At 50.2% G+C, this 19,859-nt stretch overlaps 1 protein-coding gene across 1 annotated transcript in view; it reads left to right on the forward strand.

Annotated features, from left to right (window-relative positions):
- The window catches only part of LOC144953992 (calsequestrin-1-like), a 50,657-nt gene extending 36,853 nt beyond the window's left edge, over nt 1-13,804 (forward strand). The window contains exons 8-12 of the mRNA XM_078884582.1: nt 3,217-3,262; nt 5,080-5,134; nt 5,945-6,045; nt 7,687-7,761; nt 11,643-13,804. Of these exons, the coding sequence (XP_078740708.1) occupies nt 3,217-3,262; nt 5,080-5,134; nt 5,945-6,045; nt 7,687-7,761; nt 11,643-11,933 (568 nt within the window). The 3' untranslated portion in view covers nt 11,934-13,804. The remainder of the gene's footprint in view (nt 1-3,216; nt 3,263-5,079; nt 5,135-5,944; nt 6,046-7,686; nt 7,762-11,642) is intronic.
- The last annotated feature ends 6,055 nt before the right edge of the window (nt 13,805-19,859 follow it).

The raw sequence follows: 19,859 nt of genomic DNA on the forward strand, positions 1-19,859 counted from the left end.
CCTACTCACCTACTCACTCAGTCACCTACTCACCTACTCACCCACTTACTCACCTACTCACTCACCTACTCACCTACTCACTCACCTACTCACCTACTCACTCACCCACTCACTCACCTACTCACTCACCTACTCACTCACCTACTCACCTACTCACCTACTCACCTACCTACTCACCTACTCACTCACCTACTCACTCACCTACTCACCTACTCACTCACCTACTCACCCACTCACTCATTCATTCATTCACTCAATCATCCACTCACTCACCTACTCACTCACCTACTCACTCACTCACCTACTCACTCACCTACTCACTCACCTACTCACCTACCTACTCACCTACTCACCTACCTACTCACCTACTCACTCACCTACTCACCTACTCACCTACTCACCTACTCACTCACCCATTCATTCACTCAATCATCCACTCACTCACCTACTCACTCACCTACTCACTCACTCACCTACTCACTCACCTACTCACTCACCTACTCACCTACTCACCTACTCACTCACTCATTCATTCACTCAATCATCCACTCACTCACCTACTCACTCACTCACTCACCCACTCACCTACTCACTCACCTACTCACTCACCTACTCACCTATCTACTCACCTACTCACTCACCTACTCACCTACTCACCTACTCACTCACTCACCCACTCAACCACTCACTCAATTACTCACTCATCCACTCACCTACTCACTCACCTACTCACCTACTCACCTACCTACTCACCTATCTACTCACCTACTCACTCACCTACTCACCTACTCACCCACTCACCTACTGACTCACTCACCCACTCACTCATCTACTCACCCACTCACCTACTGACTCACTCACCCACTCACTCACCTACTCACCTACTCACCCACCTACTCACCTACTCACCCACCTACTCACCTACTCACCTACCTACTCACCTACTCACTCACCCACTCACCTACTCACTCACCTACTCACTCACCTACTCACCTATCTACTCACCTACTCACTCACCTACTCACCTACTCACCTACTCACCCACTTACTCACCTACTCACTCACCTACGCACCTACTCACCTACTCACCTATCTACTCACCTACTCACTCACCTACTCACCTACTCACCTACTCACTCACTCACCCACTCAACCACTCACTCAATTACTCACTCATCCACTCACCTACTCACTCACCTACTCACCTACTCACCTACCTACTCACCTATCTACTCACCTACTCACTCACCTACTCACCTACTCACCCACTCACCTACTCACCTACTCACTCACCCATTCATTCACTCAATCATCCACTCACTCACCTACTCACTCACCTACTCACTCACTCACCTACTCACTCACCTACTCACTCACCTACTCACCTACTCACCTACTCACTCACTCATTCATTCACTCAATCATCCACTCACTCACCTACTCACTCACTCACTCACCCACTCACCTACTCACTCACCTACTCACCTATCTACTCACCTACTCACTCACCTACTCACCTACTCACCTACTCACCCACTTACTCACCTACTCACTCACCTACTCACCTACTCACCTACTCACCTATCTACTCACCTACTCACTCACCTACTCACCTACTCACCTACTCACTCACTCACCCACTCAACCACTCACTCAATTACTCACTCATCCACTCACCTACTCACTCACCTACTCACCTACTCACCTACCTACTCACCTATCTACTCACCTACTCACTCACCTACTCACCTACTCACCCACTCACCTACTGACTCACTCACCTTTTCACTCACCCACTCATTCATTCACTCACTCATCCACTCACTCATCTACTCACCCACTCACCTACTGACTCACTCACCCACTCACTCACCTACTCACCTACTCACCCACCTACTCACCTACTCACCTACCTACTCACCTACTCACCCACTCACCTACTCATCTACTCACTCACCTACTCATCCACTCACTCACCCACTCACTCACCCCACTCACTCACCCCACTCACTCACCCCACTCACTCACTCATCCACTCACTCACCCACTTACTTAGCCACTCACTCACCTACCCTCTCACCTACTCACCTACTCACTCACTCATCCACTCACTCACCTACTCACTCACCGATCCACTCACTCACTCACTCACCGACTCACCCACACACCCACCCACTCACTCACTCACTCACCCACCCACTCACTCACTCACTCACCCACCCACCCACTCACTGACCCACTCAGCCACTCACTCACCTAATCACTCACCGATCCACTCACTCACTCACCGACTCACTCACTCACCCACTCACTCACTCATCCACCCACCCACTCACCCAAACTCACCCACTCACCCAAACTCACCCACTCACCCACCCACCCACCCACCCACTCACCCACCCACCCACCCACTCACTCACTCACTCACCCACCCACCCACCCACCCACCCACCCACTCACTCACTCACTCACCCACCCACCCACCCACCCACTCACCCACCCACCCACCCACCCACCCACTCACCCACCCACTCACTCACTCACCCACTCACCCACTCACTCACCTACTCACTCACCGATCCACTCACTCACTCACCGACTCACTCACTCACCCACTCACTCACCCACCCACCCACTCACCCAAACTCACCAACTCACCCACCCACCCACCCACTCACCCACCCACCCACCCACCCACCCACTCACTCACTCACTCACCCACTCACCCACTCATCTACCTACTCACCTACTCATCCACTCACTCACCCACCCACTCACTAACCCACCCACTCACTCACTCACTCATCCACTCACTCACCCACTTACTTAGCCACTCACTCACCTACCCTCTCACCTACTCACCTACTCACTCACTCATCCACTCACTCACCTACTCACTCACCGATCCACTCACTCACTCACCGACTCACCCACACCCCCACCCACTCACTCACTCACCCACCCACCCACCCACCCACCCACCCACTCACCCACCCACTCACTCACTCACTCACCCACTCACCCACTCACTCACCTACTCACTCACCGATCCACTCACTCACTCACTCACCCACCCACCCACCCACTCACCCAAACTCACCCACCCACCCACTCACCCACCCACCCACCCACTCACCCACCCACTCACTCTCCACACCACTCACCCACTCACCACTCACTCTTCCATCCACATGTGGATGATTTCTTTCTCTTCAGGGCAACGTTGAGGAAACTTCGCCCAGAAGATATGTACGAGACATGGGTGAGTGAGTGGGTGGGTGGGTGAGTGGGTGAGTGAGTGAGTGGGTGAGTGGGTGAGTGAGTGGGTGGGTTGGTGAGTGGGTGAGTGAGTGGGTGGGTGGGTGGGTGGGTGGGTGGGTGAGTGAGTGGGTGAGTGAGTGAGTGGGTGAGTGGGTGAGTGAGTGGGTGGGTTGGTGAGTGGGTGGGTGGGTGGGTGGGTGAGTGAGTGGGTGAGTGAGTGAGTAGGTGGGTGGGTGAGTGAGTGAGTGGGTGGGTTGGTGAGTGGGTGGTTGGGTGGGTGAGTGGGTGAGTGAGTGAGTGAGTAGGTGGGTGGGTGAGTGAGTGGGTGGGTTGGTGAGTGTGTGGGTGGGTGGGTGGGTGAGTGAGTGGGTGAGTGAGTGAGTAGGTGGGTGGGTGAGTGAGTGAGTGGGTGGGTTGGTGAGTGGGTGGTTGGGTGGGTGAGTGGGTGAGTGAGTGAGTCGGTGGGTGGGTGGGTGAGTGAGTGATTGAGTGAGTGGGTGGGTGAGTGAGTGGATGGTTGGGTGGGTGAGTGGGTGGGTTGGTGAGTGGGTGGGTAGGTGGGTGGGTGGGTGGGTGAGCGGGTGGGTGGGTGGGTGAGGGGGTGAGTGAGTGAGTGAGTGGGTGGGTGAGTGAGTGGATGGGTGGGTGGGTGAGTGGGTGGGTGGGTGAGTGGGTGAGTGAGTGAGTGAGTGGATGAGTGAGTGGGTGGGTGATTGGGTGAGTGAGTGAGTGAGTCGGTGGGTGGGTGGGTGAGTGAGTGGGTGGGTGAGTGAGTGGGTGAGTGTGTGGATGAGTGGGTGGGTGAGTGAGTGAGTGAGTGGGTGGGTGGGTGAGTGAGTGAGTGAGTCGGTGGGTGGGTGGGTGGGTGGGTGAGTGAGTGGGTGGGTGAGTGAGTGGGTGAGTGGGTGGGTGAATGAGTGAGTGGGTGAGTGGGTGAGTGGGTGGGTGAGTGAGTCAGTGAGTGAGTGGGTGGGTGGGTGGGTGGGTGAGTGAGTGGTGAGTGAGTGAGTGGGTGAGTGAGTGGTGAGTGAGTGAGTGGGTGAGTGGGTGGGTGGGTGAGTGGGTGAGTGAGTGGGTGAGTGAGTGGGTGAGTGAGTGAGTGGGTGAGTGAGTGGTGAGTGAGTGAGTGAGTGGGTGAGTGGGTGGGTGGGTGGGTGGGTGAGTGAGTCAGTGAGTGAGTGGGTGGGTGGGTGGGTGGGTGGGTGAGTGAGTGGGTGGGTGAGTGAGTGAGTGGGTGGGTGAGTAGGTGAGTGAGTGGTGAGTGAGTGGGTGAGTGAGTGAGTGGGTGGGTGAGTGGGTGAGTGAGTGTGTGAGTGGGTGGGTGAGTGGGTGGGTGAGTGAGTGAGTGAGTGGGTGGGTGAGTGAGTGAGTGGGTGGGTGAGTGAGTGGGTGAGTGAGTGGGTGGGTGAGTAGGTGAGTGAGTGGGTGGGTGGGTGAGTGAGTGAGTGAGTGGGTGGGTGAGTGAGTGAGTGGGTGGGTGGGTGAGTGAGTGAGTGAGTGGGTGGGTGAGTAGGTGAGTGAGTGGTGAGTGAGTGGGTGAGTGAGTGAGTGAGTGAGTGGTGAGTGGTGAGTGAGTGAGTGAGTGTGTGAGTGGTGAGTGAGTGAGTGGTGAGTGAGTGAGTGAGTGGATGGGTGAGTGAGTGAGTGGGTGAGTGAGTGGTGAGTGAGTGGGTGGGTGAGTGAGTGAGTGAGTGAGTGAGTGAGTGGTGAGTGAGTGGGTGGGTGGTGAGTGAGTGAGTCAGTGAGTGAGTGAGTGAGTGAGTGAGTGGTGAGTGAGTGGTGAGTGAGTGGTGAGTGTTGATTCACTCCTCCTCACAGGAGGATGACATAAACGGCATCCACATCGTCGCCTTTGCTGAGGAAGATGACCCTGGTAAGTACCCAGTCACTCACCCAGTCACTCACTCACTCACCCACTCACTCACCCACCCACTCACCCACCCACCCACCCACTCACTCACTCACTCACCCACCCACTCACCCACCCACCCACTCACTCACCCACTCACCCACCCACTCACCCACCCACCCACTCACTCACTCACCCACTCACCCACCCACCCACCCACCACCCACTCACCCACTCACCCACCTACTCACTCACTCACTCACCCACCCACTCACTCACCCACTCACCCACCCACTCACCCACCCACCCACTCATCCACCTACCCACCCACTCACTCACTCACTCACCCACCCACTCACCCACTCACCCACCTACTCACTCACTCACTCACCTACTCACCCACTCACTCACCAACCAACCCACCCACCCACTCACCCACCCACCCACTCACCCACTCACCCACTCACCCACCCACTCACCGTGTTCTCTGCACTGCTAGATGGTTTCGAGTTTCTCGAAGTCCTGAAACAAGTGGCTGAAGACAACACTCACCCACCCACCCACCCACCCACTCACCCACTCACCCACCCACCCACCCACCACCCACTCACCCACTCACCCACCTACTCACTCACTCACCCACCCACCCACCCACTCACCCACCCACCCACCCACCCACCCACCCACTCACTCACCCACTCACCCACCCACCCACCCACCACCCACTCACCCACTCACCCACCTACTCACTCACCCACTCACCCACCCACTCACTCACCCACTCACCCACTCACCCACTCACCCACCCACTCACCGTGTTCTCTGCACTGCTAGATGGTTTCGAGTTTCTCGAAGTCCTGAAGCAAGTGGCTGAGGACAACACAGACAACGCTGGACTCAGCATCATCTGGATCGACCCTGACGACTTTCCCCTGGTACCTGACACAGCTGATGATGATGATGGTGGTGGTGATGATGATGTTGATGGTGGTGGTGATGATGATGATGGTGGTGATGGTGATGATGGTGGTGGTGGTGATACCTGGTACCTGACACAGCTGATGATGATGATGGTGATGATGGTGGTGACGGTGGTGGTGATGATGATGATGGTGGTGATGGTGATGATGGTAGTGGTGGTGATACCTGGTACCTGACACAGCTGATGATGATGATGATGATGGTGATGATGGTGGTGGTGGTGATGGTGGTGATGATGGTGGTGATGATGATGGTGGTGACGATGTTGGTGATGATGGTGGTGATGGTGTTGGTGATGATGGTGGTGGTGGTGGTGGTGATGATGGTGGTGATGATGGTGGTGATGATGGTGGTGATGATGGTGGTGATGATGGTGGTGATGATGGTGGTGGTGATGATGGTGGTGGTGATGATGATGATGATGGTGGTGGTGGTGATGATGGTGGTGGTGGTGGTGGTGGTGATGGTGGTGATGATGGTGGTGGTGATGATGGTGGTGGTGGTGATGGTGGTGATGATGGTGGTGGTGGTGATGATGGTGGTGATGGTGGTGATGGTGGTAGTGATGATGGTGGTGGTGATGATGATGGTGGTGGTGGTGGTGATGGTGGTGGTGATGATGGTGGTGGTGATGATGGTGGTTGATGGTGGTGGTGATGATGGTGGTGGTGGTGGTGGTGATGGTGGTGATGGTGATGGTGGTGGTGGTGGTGATGGTGGTGATGATGGTGGTGATGGTGGTGGTGATGATGATGGTGGTGACGATGTTGGTGATGGTGGTGATGATGGTGGTGAGGGTGGTGGTGGTGATGATGGTGGTGGTGGTGGTGATGATGGTGGTGGTGGTGGTGGTGATGATGGTGGTGATGATGGTGGTGATGATGGTGGTGATGATGGTGGTGATGATGGTGGTGATGATGGTGGTGGTGATGATGATGATGATGGTGGTGGTGGTGATGATGGTGGTGGTGGTGGTGGTGATGGTGGTGATGATGGTGGTGATGGTGGTGGTGATGGTGGTGATGATGGTGGTTGATGGTGGTGGTGATGATGGTGGTGGTGGTGGTGGTGATGGTGGTGGTGGTGGTGATGATGGTGGTGATGGTGGTGGTGATGGTGGTGGTGGTGATGGTGGTGATGATGGTGGTGGTGGTGATGATGGTGGTGATGGTGGTGGTGATGGTGGTGGTGATGATGGTGGTGGTGATGATGGTGGTGGTGGTGGTGGTGATGGTGGTGGTGATGATGGTGGTGATGGTGGTGATGATGGTGGTTGATGGTGGTGATGGTGGTGGTGATGATGATGATGGTGGTGATGATGGTGGTGATGGTGGTGGTTGATGGTGGTGGTGATGGTGGTGGTGATGGTGGTGATGATGGTGGTGATGATGGTGGTTGATGGTGGTGGTGATGATGGTGGTGGTGATGATACCTGGTACCTGACACAGCTGATGATGATGATGATGATGGTGGTGACGATGATGATGTTGATGATGATGTTGATGATGATGATATTGATGATGATTATGATATTGATGATGATGATGTTGATGATGATGTTGATGATGATGATGATGTTGATGTTGTGGTTACAGCTCATCTCGTTTTGGGAGAAAACGTTCAAGATCGACCTCTACAGACCGCAGATCGGTGTGGTGAACGTCACAGATGTGAGATTCCCAACATAAACATTACACTACACTATACACTACACTATACACTACACTATACACTACACTATACACTACACTATACACTACACTATACACTACACTATACACTACACTCTACACTACACTATAAACTACACTATACACTACACTATACACTACACTATACACTATACACTACACTATACACTACACTTTAAACTACATTATACACTACACTATACACTACACTATACACTGCACTATACACTACACTCTACACTACACTATACACTACACTATACACTACTCTATACACTACACTATACACTACTATACACTACACTATACACTACACTATACACTACACTATACACTATACACTACACTATACACTACACTATACACTACTATACACTACACTATACACTACACTATACACTACACTATACACTACACACTATACACTACTATACACTACACTATACACTACACTATACACTACACTATACACTACACTATAAACTACACTATACACTACACTATACACTATACACTACACACTACACTATACACTACACTATACACTACACTAAACACTACACTATACACTACTATACACTACACTATACACTACACTATACACTACACTACACACTACACTATACACTACTACACACTACACTACTACACACTATACACTACACTATACACTACACACTATACACTACACTATACACTACACACTACACTACTATACACTACACTACTACACACTACACTACTATACACTACACTATACATTATACTATACACTACTATACTATACACTATACACTACTACACACTACACTACTATACACTACACTATACACTATACACTACACTTTACACTATACACTATCCACTACACTATACACTACACTACTATACACTACACTACTATACACTATCCACTACACTATACACTACACTACACACTACACTACTATACACTACACTATCCACTACACAATACACTACACTACACACTACACTACTATACACTACACTACTATACACTATCCACTACACTATACACTACACTACACACTACACTACTATACACTACACTATCCACTACACTATACACTACACTACACACTACACTACTATACACTACACTACTATACACTATCCACTACACTATACACTACACTATACACTACACTTTACACACTACACTACACACTACACTATACACTACACTATACACTACACTATACACTACACTATACACTACACTACACTCTACACTACACTATACACTACACACTACACTACTATACACTACACTATACACTACACTACACACTACACTACACACTACACTACTATACACTATCCACTACACTTAACACAGGAGGTCCGGCAGACTGGTTCTACTGGTTGTGTGTAACGGAGGAGAGGCTGCCACTCCTCTGTCGGGAGCTGGACCGGTACCGCCTGGATCTCAGTGGCATTCAGGAGGTCCTGATGGACCGGCTCTGGCTCCTGCCACCGTGAGGGGTGGACAATCCTCTGATAATGTATAAGCATTGTCCTTGAAGTTGATTGGTCCACACCCGAGACAGCTTTCCTTAGAGCCTAGTCTCACATGGTCCTTGAAGTTGATTGGTCCACACCCGAGACAGCTTTCCTTAGAGCCCATTCTCAACCAATGGTAGTGTTAGTATCGATGATGATGTGTCATTATCGATGATGATGATTGATACATTGTCTTTGAAACTGATTGGTCCACACCCGAGACAGCTTTCCTTAGAGCCTAGTCTCACATGGCCCTTGAAGTTGATTGGTCCACACCCGAGACAGCTTTCCTTAGAGCCTAGTCTCACATGGTCCTTGAAGTTGATTGGTCCACACCCGAGACAGCTTTCCTTAGAGCCTAGTCTCACATGGTCCTTGAATTTGATTGGTCCACACCCGAGACAGCTTTCCTTAAGAGCCTAGTCTCACATGGTCCTTGAAGTTGATTGGTCCACACCCGAGACAGCTTTCCTTAGAGCCTAGTCTCACATGGTCCTTGAAGTTGATTGGTCCACACCCGAGACAGCTTTCCTTAGAGCCTAGTCTCACATGGTGTTGGACCAGATGACGCCAAAAGGCACCTTCAAGGACAGTGCATATCATTATCAGAGTTAGGTTTTGTGTTTGCATTCCGACCGCAGGTATTGTGGTCAATGCAAACATGACTCCTTGTAAAAAAGGTGTCAGTTTTGTTGCCAGATAAAAGGGTAAAAAACCAATTATCATATTTTGTTACCGGCAAATGAGGTTCCAATGGTGTAAATGCTTCACCCAGAGCTCTCGTACTCTGATGGTGCGTTGTCTTTGAGTTGTGCGCCTTTTGGCGTCATCTGGTCCAACACCATGTGAGACCAGGCTCTAAGGAAAGCTGTCTCGGGTGTGGACCAATCAACTTCAAGGACCATGTGAGACTAGGCTCTAAGGAAAGCTGTCTCGGGTGTGGACCAATCAACTTCAAGGACCATGTGAGACTAGGCTCTAAGGAAAGCTGTCTCGGGTGTGGGCCAATCAACTTCAAGGACCATGTGAGACTAGGCTCTAAGGAAAGCTGTCTCGGGTGTGGACCAATCAACTTCAAGGACCATGTGAGACTAGGCTCTAAGGAAAGCTGTCTCGGGTGTGGACCAATCAACTTCAAGGACCATGTGAGACTAGGCTCTAAGGAAAGCTGTCTCGGGTGTGGACCAATCAACTTCAAGGACCATGTGAGACTAGGCTCTAAGGAAAGCTGTCTCGGGTGTGGACCAATCAACTTCAAGGACCATGTGAGACTGGGCTCTAAGGAAAGCTGTCTCGGGTGTGGACCAATCAACTTCAAGGACCAAGTGAGACTAGGCTCTAAGGAAAGCTGTCTCGGGTGTGGACCAATCAACTTCAAGGACCATGTGAGACTAGGCTCTAAGGAAAGCTGTCTCGGGTGTGGACCAATCAACTTCAAGAACCATGTGAGACTAGGCTCTAAGGAAAGCTGTCTCGGGTGTGGACCAATCAACTTCAAGGACCATGTGAGACTAGGCTCTAAGGAAAGCTGTCTCGGGTGTGGACCAATCAACTTCAAGGACCATGTGAGACTAGGCTCTAAGGAAAGCTGTCTCGGGTGTGGACCAATCAACTTCAAGGACCATGTGAGACTAGGCTCTAAGGAAAGCTGTCTCGGGTGTGGACCAATCAACTTCAAGGACCATGTGAGACTAGGCTCTAAGGAAAGCTGTCTCGGGTGTGGACCAATCAACTTCAAGGACCATGTGAGACTAGGCTCTAAGGAAAGCTGTCTCGGGTGTGGACCAATCAACTTCAAGGACCATGTGAGACTAGGCTCTAAGGAAAGCTGTCTCGGGTGTGGACCAATCAACTTCAAGGACCATGTGAGACTAGGCTCTAAGGAAAGCTGTCTCGGGTGTGGACCAATCAACTTCAAGGACCATGTGAGACTAGGCTCTAAGGAAAGCTGTCTCGGGTGTGGACCAATCAACTTCAAGGACCATGTGAGACTAGGCTCTAAGGAAAGCTGTCTCGGGTGTGGACCAATCAACTTCAAGGACCATGTGAGACTAGGCTCTAAGGAAAGCTGTCTCGGGTGTGGACCAATCAACTTCAAGGACCATGTGAGACTAGGCTCTAAGGAAAGCTGTCTCGGGTGTGGACCAATCAACTTCAAGGACAGTGCACATACATTATCAGAGGTGTGTTTTTTGTTGTTTGCATTACGACTGCAGGTATTGCGGTCTATGCAAACATGACTCCTTGTCAAAAAGGTGTCAGTTTTGTTGCCAGATAGAAGGGTAAAAAACCAATAATCGATGACGACGATGTCGTGACTCATGCGTCGGCCGTAGGCGGACAGCATCTGGATGAAGATGGAGGATGAAGAGGACCTCCCCAGCGCCCAGGAGCTGCAGGACTGGGTGGAGGACGTCTTGTCGGGAGAGGTCAACACGGAAGATGATGATGATGATGACGATGATGATGACGATGATGACGATGACGATGATGATGACGATGATGATGATGATGACGATGATGATGATGATGATGACGATGATGATGACGACGATGACGACGATGATGATGACGATGATGATGACGATGATGATGACGATGATGACGATGATGACGATGACGATTGAGATGTCGTGTTGTGAGCAGACACTGGGAGTGTCGTGACGTGGACAAGACAGTGCATGGACACGCAGAGAGACACACAGAGAGACACGCAGACTCACACAGAGACACAGAAAGACAGAGACACACAGAGACACATAGACACACAGAGAGACACGCACAGACACAGAGACACAGAGAGAGACACGCAGAGACACACAGAGACACAGAGAGACAGAGACACACAGAGACACATAGACACACAGAGAGACACGCACAGACACAGAGACACAGAGAGAGACACGCAGAGACACACAGAGACACAGAGAGACAGAGACACAGAGACACATAGACACACAGAGAGACACGCACAGACACAGAGACACAGAGAGAAACACGCAGAGACACACAGAGACTCACAGAGACACACACAGAGACACATAGACACTCAGAGACTCACAGAGAGACTCACACATAGACTCACAGGGAGACACACACAGAGACACAGAGAGACAGAGACACACAGAGACACAGAGACACACAGAGAGACACACAGAGACTCACAGAGAGACTCACACAGAGACTCACAGAGAGACACACACAGAGACACATAGAGAGACACAGAGACACAGAGAGACACAGAGACACAGAGTGACACAGAGAGAGATACAGACTCACACAGAGAGACACACAGAGACACAGAGACACACACAGAGACACACAGACTCACACAGACACACACAGAGAGACACACAGAGACACAGAGACACACACAGAGACACACAGACTCACACAGAGACAGACAGAGACACACAGAGACACACAGAGACACACAGAAACACACAGAGACACAGACTCACAGAGTGACACACAGACTCACAGAGATTCACACATAGACACACAGAAACACAGAGTCACACAGAGACACACAGAGACACACAGACACACACACAGAGAGACACACAGAGACACAGAGACTCACAGAGACACACAGAGTCACAGAAAGACACACAGAGACCCACAGAGACACACAGAGACCCACAGAGACACAGAGACTCACAGAGACTCACAGAGACACACAGAGACCCACAGAGACACACAGAGACACACAGATAGACACACAGAGACCCACAGAGACACACAGAGACACACAGAGACACAGACTCACAGAGTGACACACAGACTCACAGAGATTCACACAGAGACACACAGAGTCACACAGAGACACACAGATAGACACACAGAGACAAACAGACTCACACAGAGAGACACACAGATACACACAGAGAGACACAGAGACTCACAGATACACACAGAGTCACAGAAAGACACACAGAGACACACAGAGACACACAGAGACCCACAGAGGCACACAGAGACACAGATACACACAGAGACTCACAGACACTCACAGAGACACACAGAGAAACACAGAGACACACAGAGACCCACAGAGACACACAGAGACACACAGAGACAGAGACTCACAGAGTGACACACAGACTCACAGAGACTCACACAGAGACACAAAGAGACACACAGAGTCACACAGAGAGACACAGAGTCATACAGAGACACACAGACTCACCGAGAGGCACAGACTCACAGAGAGACACACAGAGACTCACACAGAGATACACAGAGATACAGAGACTCACAGAGACACAGAGAATGACACAGACACACAGACACACACAGACACACACAGACTCACACAGAGACACACAGAGACACAGAGACAGACAGACTCACACAGACACACACACACACACAGACACACAAAGACTCACACAGAGATTCATACAGAGACACACAGAGACACACAGACTCACAGAGACACACAGAATGACGCACAGACGCGCTCACTGTAAGTGCGATGTTAATTGATAAAAGTTATTAAAATGTTACATTGTGTCTCGTGTCGATCTACAGAGTGAGTGAGTTGAGTTTGTGTGATCTCCCCCTGTTCTACAAAGTGAGTGGGTGGAGTTTGTGTGATCTCCCCCTGTTCTACAAAGTGAGTGGGTGGAGTTTGTGTGATCTCCCCCTGTTCTACAAAGTGAGTGAGTGGAGTTTGTGTGATCTCCCCCTGTCCTACAGAGTGAGTGAGTGGAGTTTGTGTGATCTCCACCTGTTCTACAGAGTGAGTGGAGTTTGTATGATCTCCCCCTGTTCTACAGAGCGAGTGAGTGGAGTTTGTGTGATCTCCCCCTGTTCTACAAAGTGAGTGGGTGGAGTTTGTGTGATCTCCCCCTGTTCTACAAAGTGAGTGAGTGGAGTTTGTGTGATCTCCCCCTGTTCTACAAAGTGAGTGAGTGGAGTTTGTGTGATCTCCCCCTGTTCTACAGAGTGAGTGAGTGGAGTTTGTGTGATCTCCCCCTGTTCTACAGAGTGAGTGAGTGGAGTTTGTGTGATCTCCCCCTGTTCTACAGAGTGAGTGAGTGGAGTTTGTGTGATCTCCCCCTGTTCTACAAAGTGAGTGAGTGGAGTTTGTGTGATCTCCCCCTGTTCTACCGAGTGAGTGAGTGGAGTTTGTGTGATCTCCCCCTGTTCTACAAAGTGAGTGAGTGGAGTTTGTGTGATCTCCCCCTGTTCTACAGAGTGAGTGAGTGGAGTTTGTGTGATCTCCCCCTGTCCTACAGAGTGAGTGAGTGAGTGGAGTTTGTGTGATCTCCCCCTGTTCTACAGAGTGAGTGAGTGGAGTTTGAATGATCTCCCCCTGTTCTACAGAGCGAGTGAGTGGAGTTTGTGTGATCTCCCCCTGTTCTACAGAGTGAGTGAGTGTAGTTTGTATGATCTCCCCCTGTTCTACAGAGTGAGTGAGTGGAGTTTGTATGATCTCCCCGTGTTCTACAGAGAGAGTGAGTGGAGTTTGTGTGATCTCCCCCTGTTCTACAGAGTGAGCGAGTGGAGTTTGTGTGATCTCCCCCTGTTCTACAGAGTGAGTGAGTGGAGTTTGAGTGATCTCCCCCTGTTCTACAGAGTGAGTGAGTGGAGTTTGTGTGATCTCCCCCTGTTCTACAGAGTGAGCGAGTGGAGTTTGTGTGATCTCCCCCTGTTCTACAGAGTGAGTGAGTGGAGTTTGAATGATCTCCCCCTGTTCTACAAAGTGAGTGAGTGGAGTTTGAATGATCTCCCCCTGTTCTGCAGAGTGAGTGAGTGGAGTTTGTGTGATCTCCCCCTGTTCTGCAGAGTGAGTGAGTGGAGTTTGAATGATCTCCCCCTGTTCTACAGAGTGAGTGAGTGGAGTTTGTGTGATCTCCCCCTGTTCTACAGAGTGAGTGAGTGGAGTTTGTGTGATCTCCCCCTGTTCTGCAGAGTGAGCGAGTGGAGTTTGAATGATCTCCCCCTGTTCTGCAGAGTGAGTGAGTGGAGTTTGTGTGATCTCCCCCTGTTCTACAGAGTGAGTGAGTGGAGTTTGAATGATCTCCCCCTGTTCTACAAAGTGAGTGAGTGGAGTTTGTGTGATCTCCCCCTGTTCTACAAAGTGAGTGAGTGGAGTTTGTGTGATCTCCCCCTGTTCTACAGAGTGAGTGAGTGGAGTTTGAATGATCTCCCCCTGTTCTACAGAGTGAGTGAGTGGAGTTTGAATGATCTCCCCCTGTTCTACAGAGTGAGTGAGTGGAGTTTGTGTGATCTCCCCCTGTTCTACAGAGTGAGTGAGTGGAGTTTGTGTGATCTCCCCCTGTTCTACAGAGTGAGTGAGTGGAGTTTGTGTGATCTCCCCCTGTTCTACAGAGTGAGCGAGTGGAGTTTGAATGATCTCCCCCTGTTCTACAGAGTGAGTGAGTGGAGTTTGTGTGATCTCCCCCTGTTCTACAGAGTGAGTGAGTGGAGTTTGTGTGATCTCCCCCTGTTCTACAGAGTGAGCGAGTGGAGTTTGAGTGATCTCCCCCTGTTCTACAGAGTGAGCGAGTGGAGTTTGAGTGATCTCCCCCTGTTCTACAGAGTGAGTGAGTGGAGTTTGTGTGATCTCCCCCTGTTCTACAGAGTGAGTGAGTGGAGTTTGTGTGATCTCCCCCTGTTCTACAGCGCGAGTGAGTGGAGTTTGTGTGATCTCCCCCTGTTCTACAGAGTGAGCGAGTGGAGTTTGTGTGATCTCCCCCTGTTCTACAGAGTGAGTGAGTGGAGTTTGTGTGATCTCCCCCTGTTCTACAGAGTGAGTGAGTGGAGTTTGTATGATCTCCCCCTGTCCTACAGAGTGAGTGAGTGGAGTTTGTGTGATCTCCCCCTGTTCTACAAAGTGAGTGAGTGGAGTTTGTGTGATCTCCCACTGTTCTGCAGAGTGAGTGAGTGGAGTTTGTGTGATCTCCCCCTGTTCTACAAAGTGAGCGAGTGGAGTTTGTGTGATCTCCCCCTGTTCTACAGAGTGAGTGAGTGGAGTTTGTGTGATCTCCCCCTGTCCTACAGAGTGAGTGAGTGGAGTTTGTGTGATCTCCCCCTGTTCTACAGAGTGAGTGAGTGGAGTTTGTGTGATCTCCCCCTGTTCTGCAGAGTGAGTGAGTGGAGGTTGTGTGATCTCCCCCTGTTCTACAGAGTGAGTGAGTGGAGGTTGTGTGATCTCCCCCTGTTCTACAGAGTGAGTGAGTGTAGTTTGTGTGATCTCCCCCTGTTCTGCAGAGTGAGTGAGTGGAGTTTGTGTGATCTCCCCCTGTTCTACAGAGTGAGTGAGTGGAGTTTGTGTGATCTCCCCCTGTTCTGCAGAGTGAGTGAGTGGAGGTTGTGTGATCTCCCCCTGTTCTACAGAGTGAGTGAGTGGAGGTTGTGTGATCTCCCCCTGTTCTACAGAGTGAGTGAGTGGAGTTTGTGTGATCTCCCCCTGTTCTGCAGAGTGAGTGAGTGGAGGTTGTGTGATCTCCCCCTGTTCTACAAAGTGAGTGAGTGGAGTTTGTGTGATCTCCCCCTGATCACTCCATGGGTGTAGGTGCGTGTGTGTAGGTGTGTGTGTGTGTAGGTGTGTGTAGATGTGTGTGTGTGTAGGTGTGTGTGTGTAGGTACGTGTAGGTGTGTGTGTGTGTGTGTAGGTGTGTGTAGATGTGTGTGTGTAGGTGCGTGTGTGTAGGTGTGTGTGTGTAGGTGTGTGTAGATGTGTGTGTGTGTGTAGGTACGTGTGTGTAGGTGTGTGTGTGTAGGTGTGTGTAGATGTGTGTGTGTAGGTGTGTGTAGATGTGTGTGTGTGTGTAGGTGTGTGTGTGTAGGTGCGTGTGTGTAGGTGTGTGTAGATGTGTGTGTGTGTGTAGGTGCGTGTGTGTAGGTGTGTGTGTGTAGGTGTGTGTAGATGTGTGTGTGTGTGTAGGTGTGTGTGTGTAGGTACGTGTAGGTGTGTAAGTGTGTGTGTAGGTGTGTGTAGATGTGTGTGTGTGTGTGTAGGTGCGTGTGTGTAGGTGTGTGTGTGTAGGTGTGTGTAGATGTGTGTGTGTGTGTAGGTGTGTGTGTGTAGGTGTGTGTGTGTGTGTAGGTGTGTGTAGGTGCGTGTGTGTAGGTGTGTGTGTGTGTGTAGGTGTGTGTAGGTGCGTGTGTGTAGGTGTGTGTGTGTAGGTGTGTGTAGATGTGTGTGTGTGTAGGTGCGTGTGTGTAGGTGTGTGTGTGTGTGTAGGTGTGTGTAGATGTGTGTGTGTGTAGGTGCGTGTGTGTAGGTGTGTGTGTGTAGGTGTGTGTAGATGTGTGTGTGTGTGTAGGTGTGTGTGTGTAGGTGTGTGTAGATGTGTGTGTGTGTGTAGGTGTGTGTGTGTAGGTACGTGTAGGTGTGTGTGTGTGTGTAGGTGTGTGTAGATGTGTGTGTGTGTGTAGGTGCGTGTGTGTAGGTGTGTGTGTGTAGGTGTGTGTAGATGTGTGTGTGTGTGTAGGTGTGTGTGTGTAGGTACGTGTAGATGTGTGTGTGTGTGTGTAGGTGTGGGTAGATGTGTGTGTGTGTGTAGGTGCGTGTGTGTAGGTGTGTGTGTGTAGGTGTGTGTAGATGTGTGTGTGTGTGTAGGTGTGTGTGTGTAGGTACGTGTAGGTGTGTAAGTGTGTGTGTGTAGGTGTGTGTAGATGTGTGTGTGTGTGTAGGTGCGTGTGTGTAGGTGCGTGTGTGTAGGTGTGTGTGTGTGTGTAGGTGCGTGTGTGTAGGTACGTGTAGTTGTGTGTGTAGGTGCACGTGTGTGTGTTTATGTGTGTGTAGGTGTGTGTGTGTGCAGGTGTGTGTGTGTGTTTATGTGTGTAGGTACGTGTAGGTGTGTGTGGGTGCGCGCGTGTGTGTAGGTGCGCGTGTGTGTAGGTGCGTGTGTGTATGTACGTGTAGGTGTGTGTGTAGGTATGTGTGTTTATGTGTGTGTCGGCGTGTGTGTAGGAGTGTGTGTGTTTATGTGTAGGTGTGTGTAGGTGTGTGTGTGTATGTGTGTGTGTTTTTGTGTGTGTAGGTGTGAGTGTAGGTGTGTGTGTTGTTGTGAGTATAGGTGTGTGTGTAGGCGCGTGTGTTTGTGTGTGTGTGTGTAGGTATGTGTGTTTATGTGTAGGTGTGTGTAGGAGTGTGTGTGTTTATGTGTAGGTGTGTGTAGGTGTGTGTGTGTGTATGTGTGTGTGTTTTTGTGTGTGTAGGTGTGAGTGTAGGTGTGTGTGTTGTTGTGAGTATAGGTGTGTGTGTAGGCGCGTGTGTTTGTGTGTGTGTGTGTAGGTATGTGTGTTTATGGTTGTGTCGGCGTGTGTGTAGGAGTGTGTGTGTTTATGTGTAGGTGTGTGTAGGTGTGTGTGTGTGTATGTGTGTGTGTTTTTGTGTGTGTAGGTGTGAGTGTAGGTGTGTGTGTTGTTGTGAGTATAGGTGTGTGTGTAGGCGCGTGTGTTTGTGTGTGTGTGTGTGTAGGTATGTGTGTTAATGTGTGTGTCGGCGTGTGTGTAGGTGTGTGTGTGTATGTGTGTGTGTTTATGTGTGTGTAGGCGTGTGTGTAGGAGTGTGTGTGTTTATGTGTAGGTGTGTGTAGGTGTGTGTGTGTGTATGTGTGTGTGTTGTTGTGAGTATAGGTGTGTGTGTAGGCGCGTGTGTTTGTGTGTGTGTGTGTGTAGGTATGTGTGTTAATGTGTGTGTCGGCGTGTGTGTAGGTGTGTGTGTGTATGTGTGTGTGTTTATGTGTGTGTAGGCGTGTGTGTAGGAGTGTGTGTGTTTATGTGTAGGTGTGTGTAGGTGTGTGTGTGTATGTGTGTGTGTTTATGTGTGTGTCGGCGTGTGTGTAGGAGTGTGTGTGTTTATGTGTAGGTGTGTGTAGGAGTGTGTGTGTTTATGTGTAGGTGTGTGTAGGTGTGTGTGTGTGTATGTGTGTGTGTTTTTGTGTGTGTAGGTGTGAGTGTAGGTGTGTGTGTTGTTGTGAGTATAGGTGTGTGTGTAGGCGCGTGTGTTTGTGTGTGTGTGTGTAGGTATGTGTGTTTATGTGTAGGTGTGTGTAGGAGTGTGTGTGTTTATGTGTAGGTGTGTGTAGGTGTGTGTGTGTATGTGTGTGTGTTTATGTGTGTGTAGGTGTGAGTGTAGGTGTGTGTGTTGTTGTGAGTATAGGTGTGTGTGTAGGCGCGTGTGTTTGTGTGTGTGTGTGTAGGTATGTGTGTTAATGTGTGTGTCGGCGTGTGTGTAGGTGCGTGTGTAGTACCATTTCTGGCCGTAATGCGCCACCACCATCACTATTAGCCTGCAGTACCGGCCACTCGTCAATAGGCGGCAGAAGAGATGCTGAGCCGGATTGTTCCAGCAGCGTTCAATGCCATTTTTAAATCCTTTATATTAAATTTCGATTTAAAGCTTCTTTCGTGACTGCAGGGATTCATCTTCTTGGTTCTTTCGGTAAAGTCGTCACGTAGAAGGGAAGTAATAGAATAATAAAAATAAAACATAATAAAACAATTCTCACAAGAGAATTGTTTTATTATGTTTTATTTTTATTATTTTATTACTTCCCTTTATATTAAGTTCGCTTGCTTGCTTGCGCGCT

Source organism: Lampetra fluviatilis, unplaced genomic scaffold (assembly GCF_964198595.1).
Source record: "Lampetra fluviatilis unplaced genomic scaffold, kcLamFluv1.1 SCAFFOLD_350, whole genome shotgun sequence".
Taxonomy (NCBI): Eukaryota; Metazoa; Chordata; class Hyperoartia; order Petromyzontiformes; family Petromyzontidae; genus Lampetra; species Lampetra fluviatilis.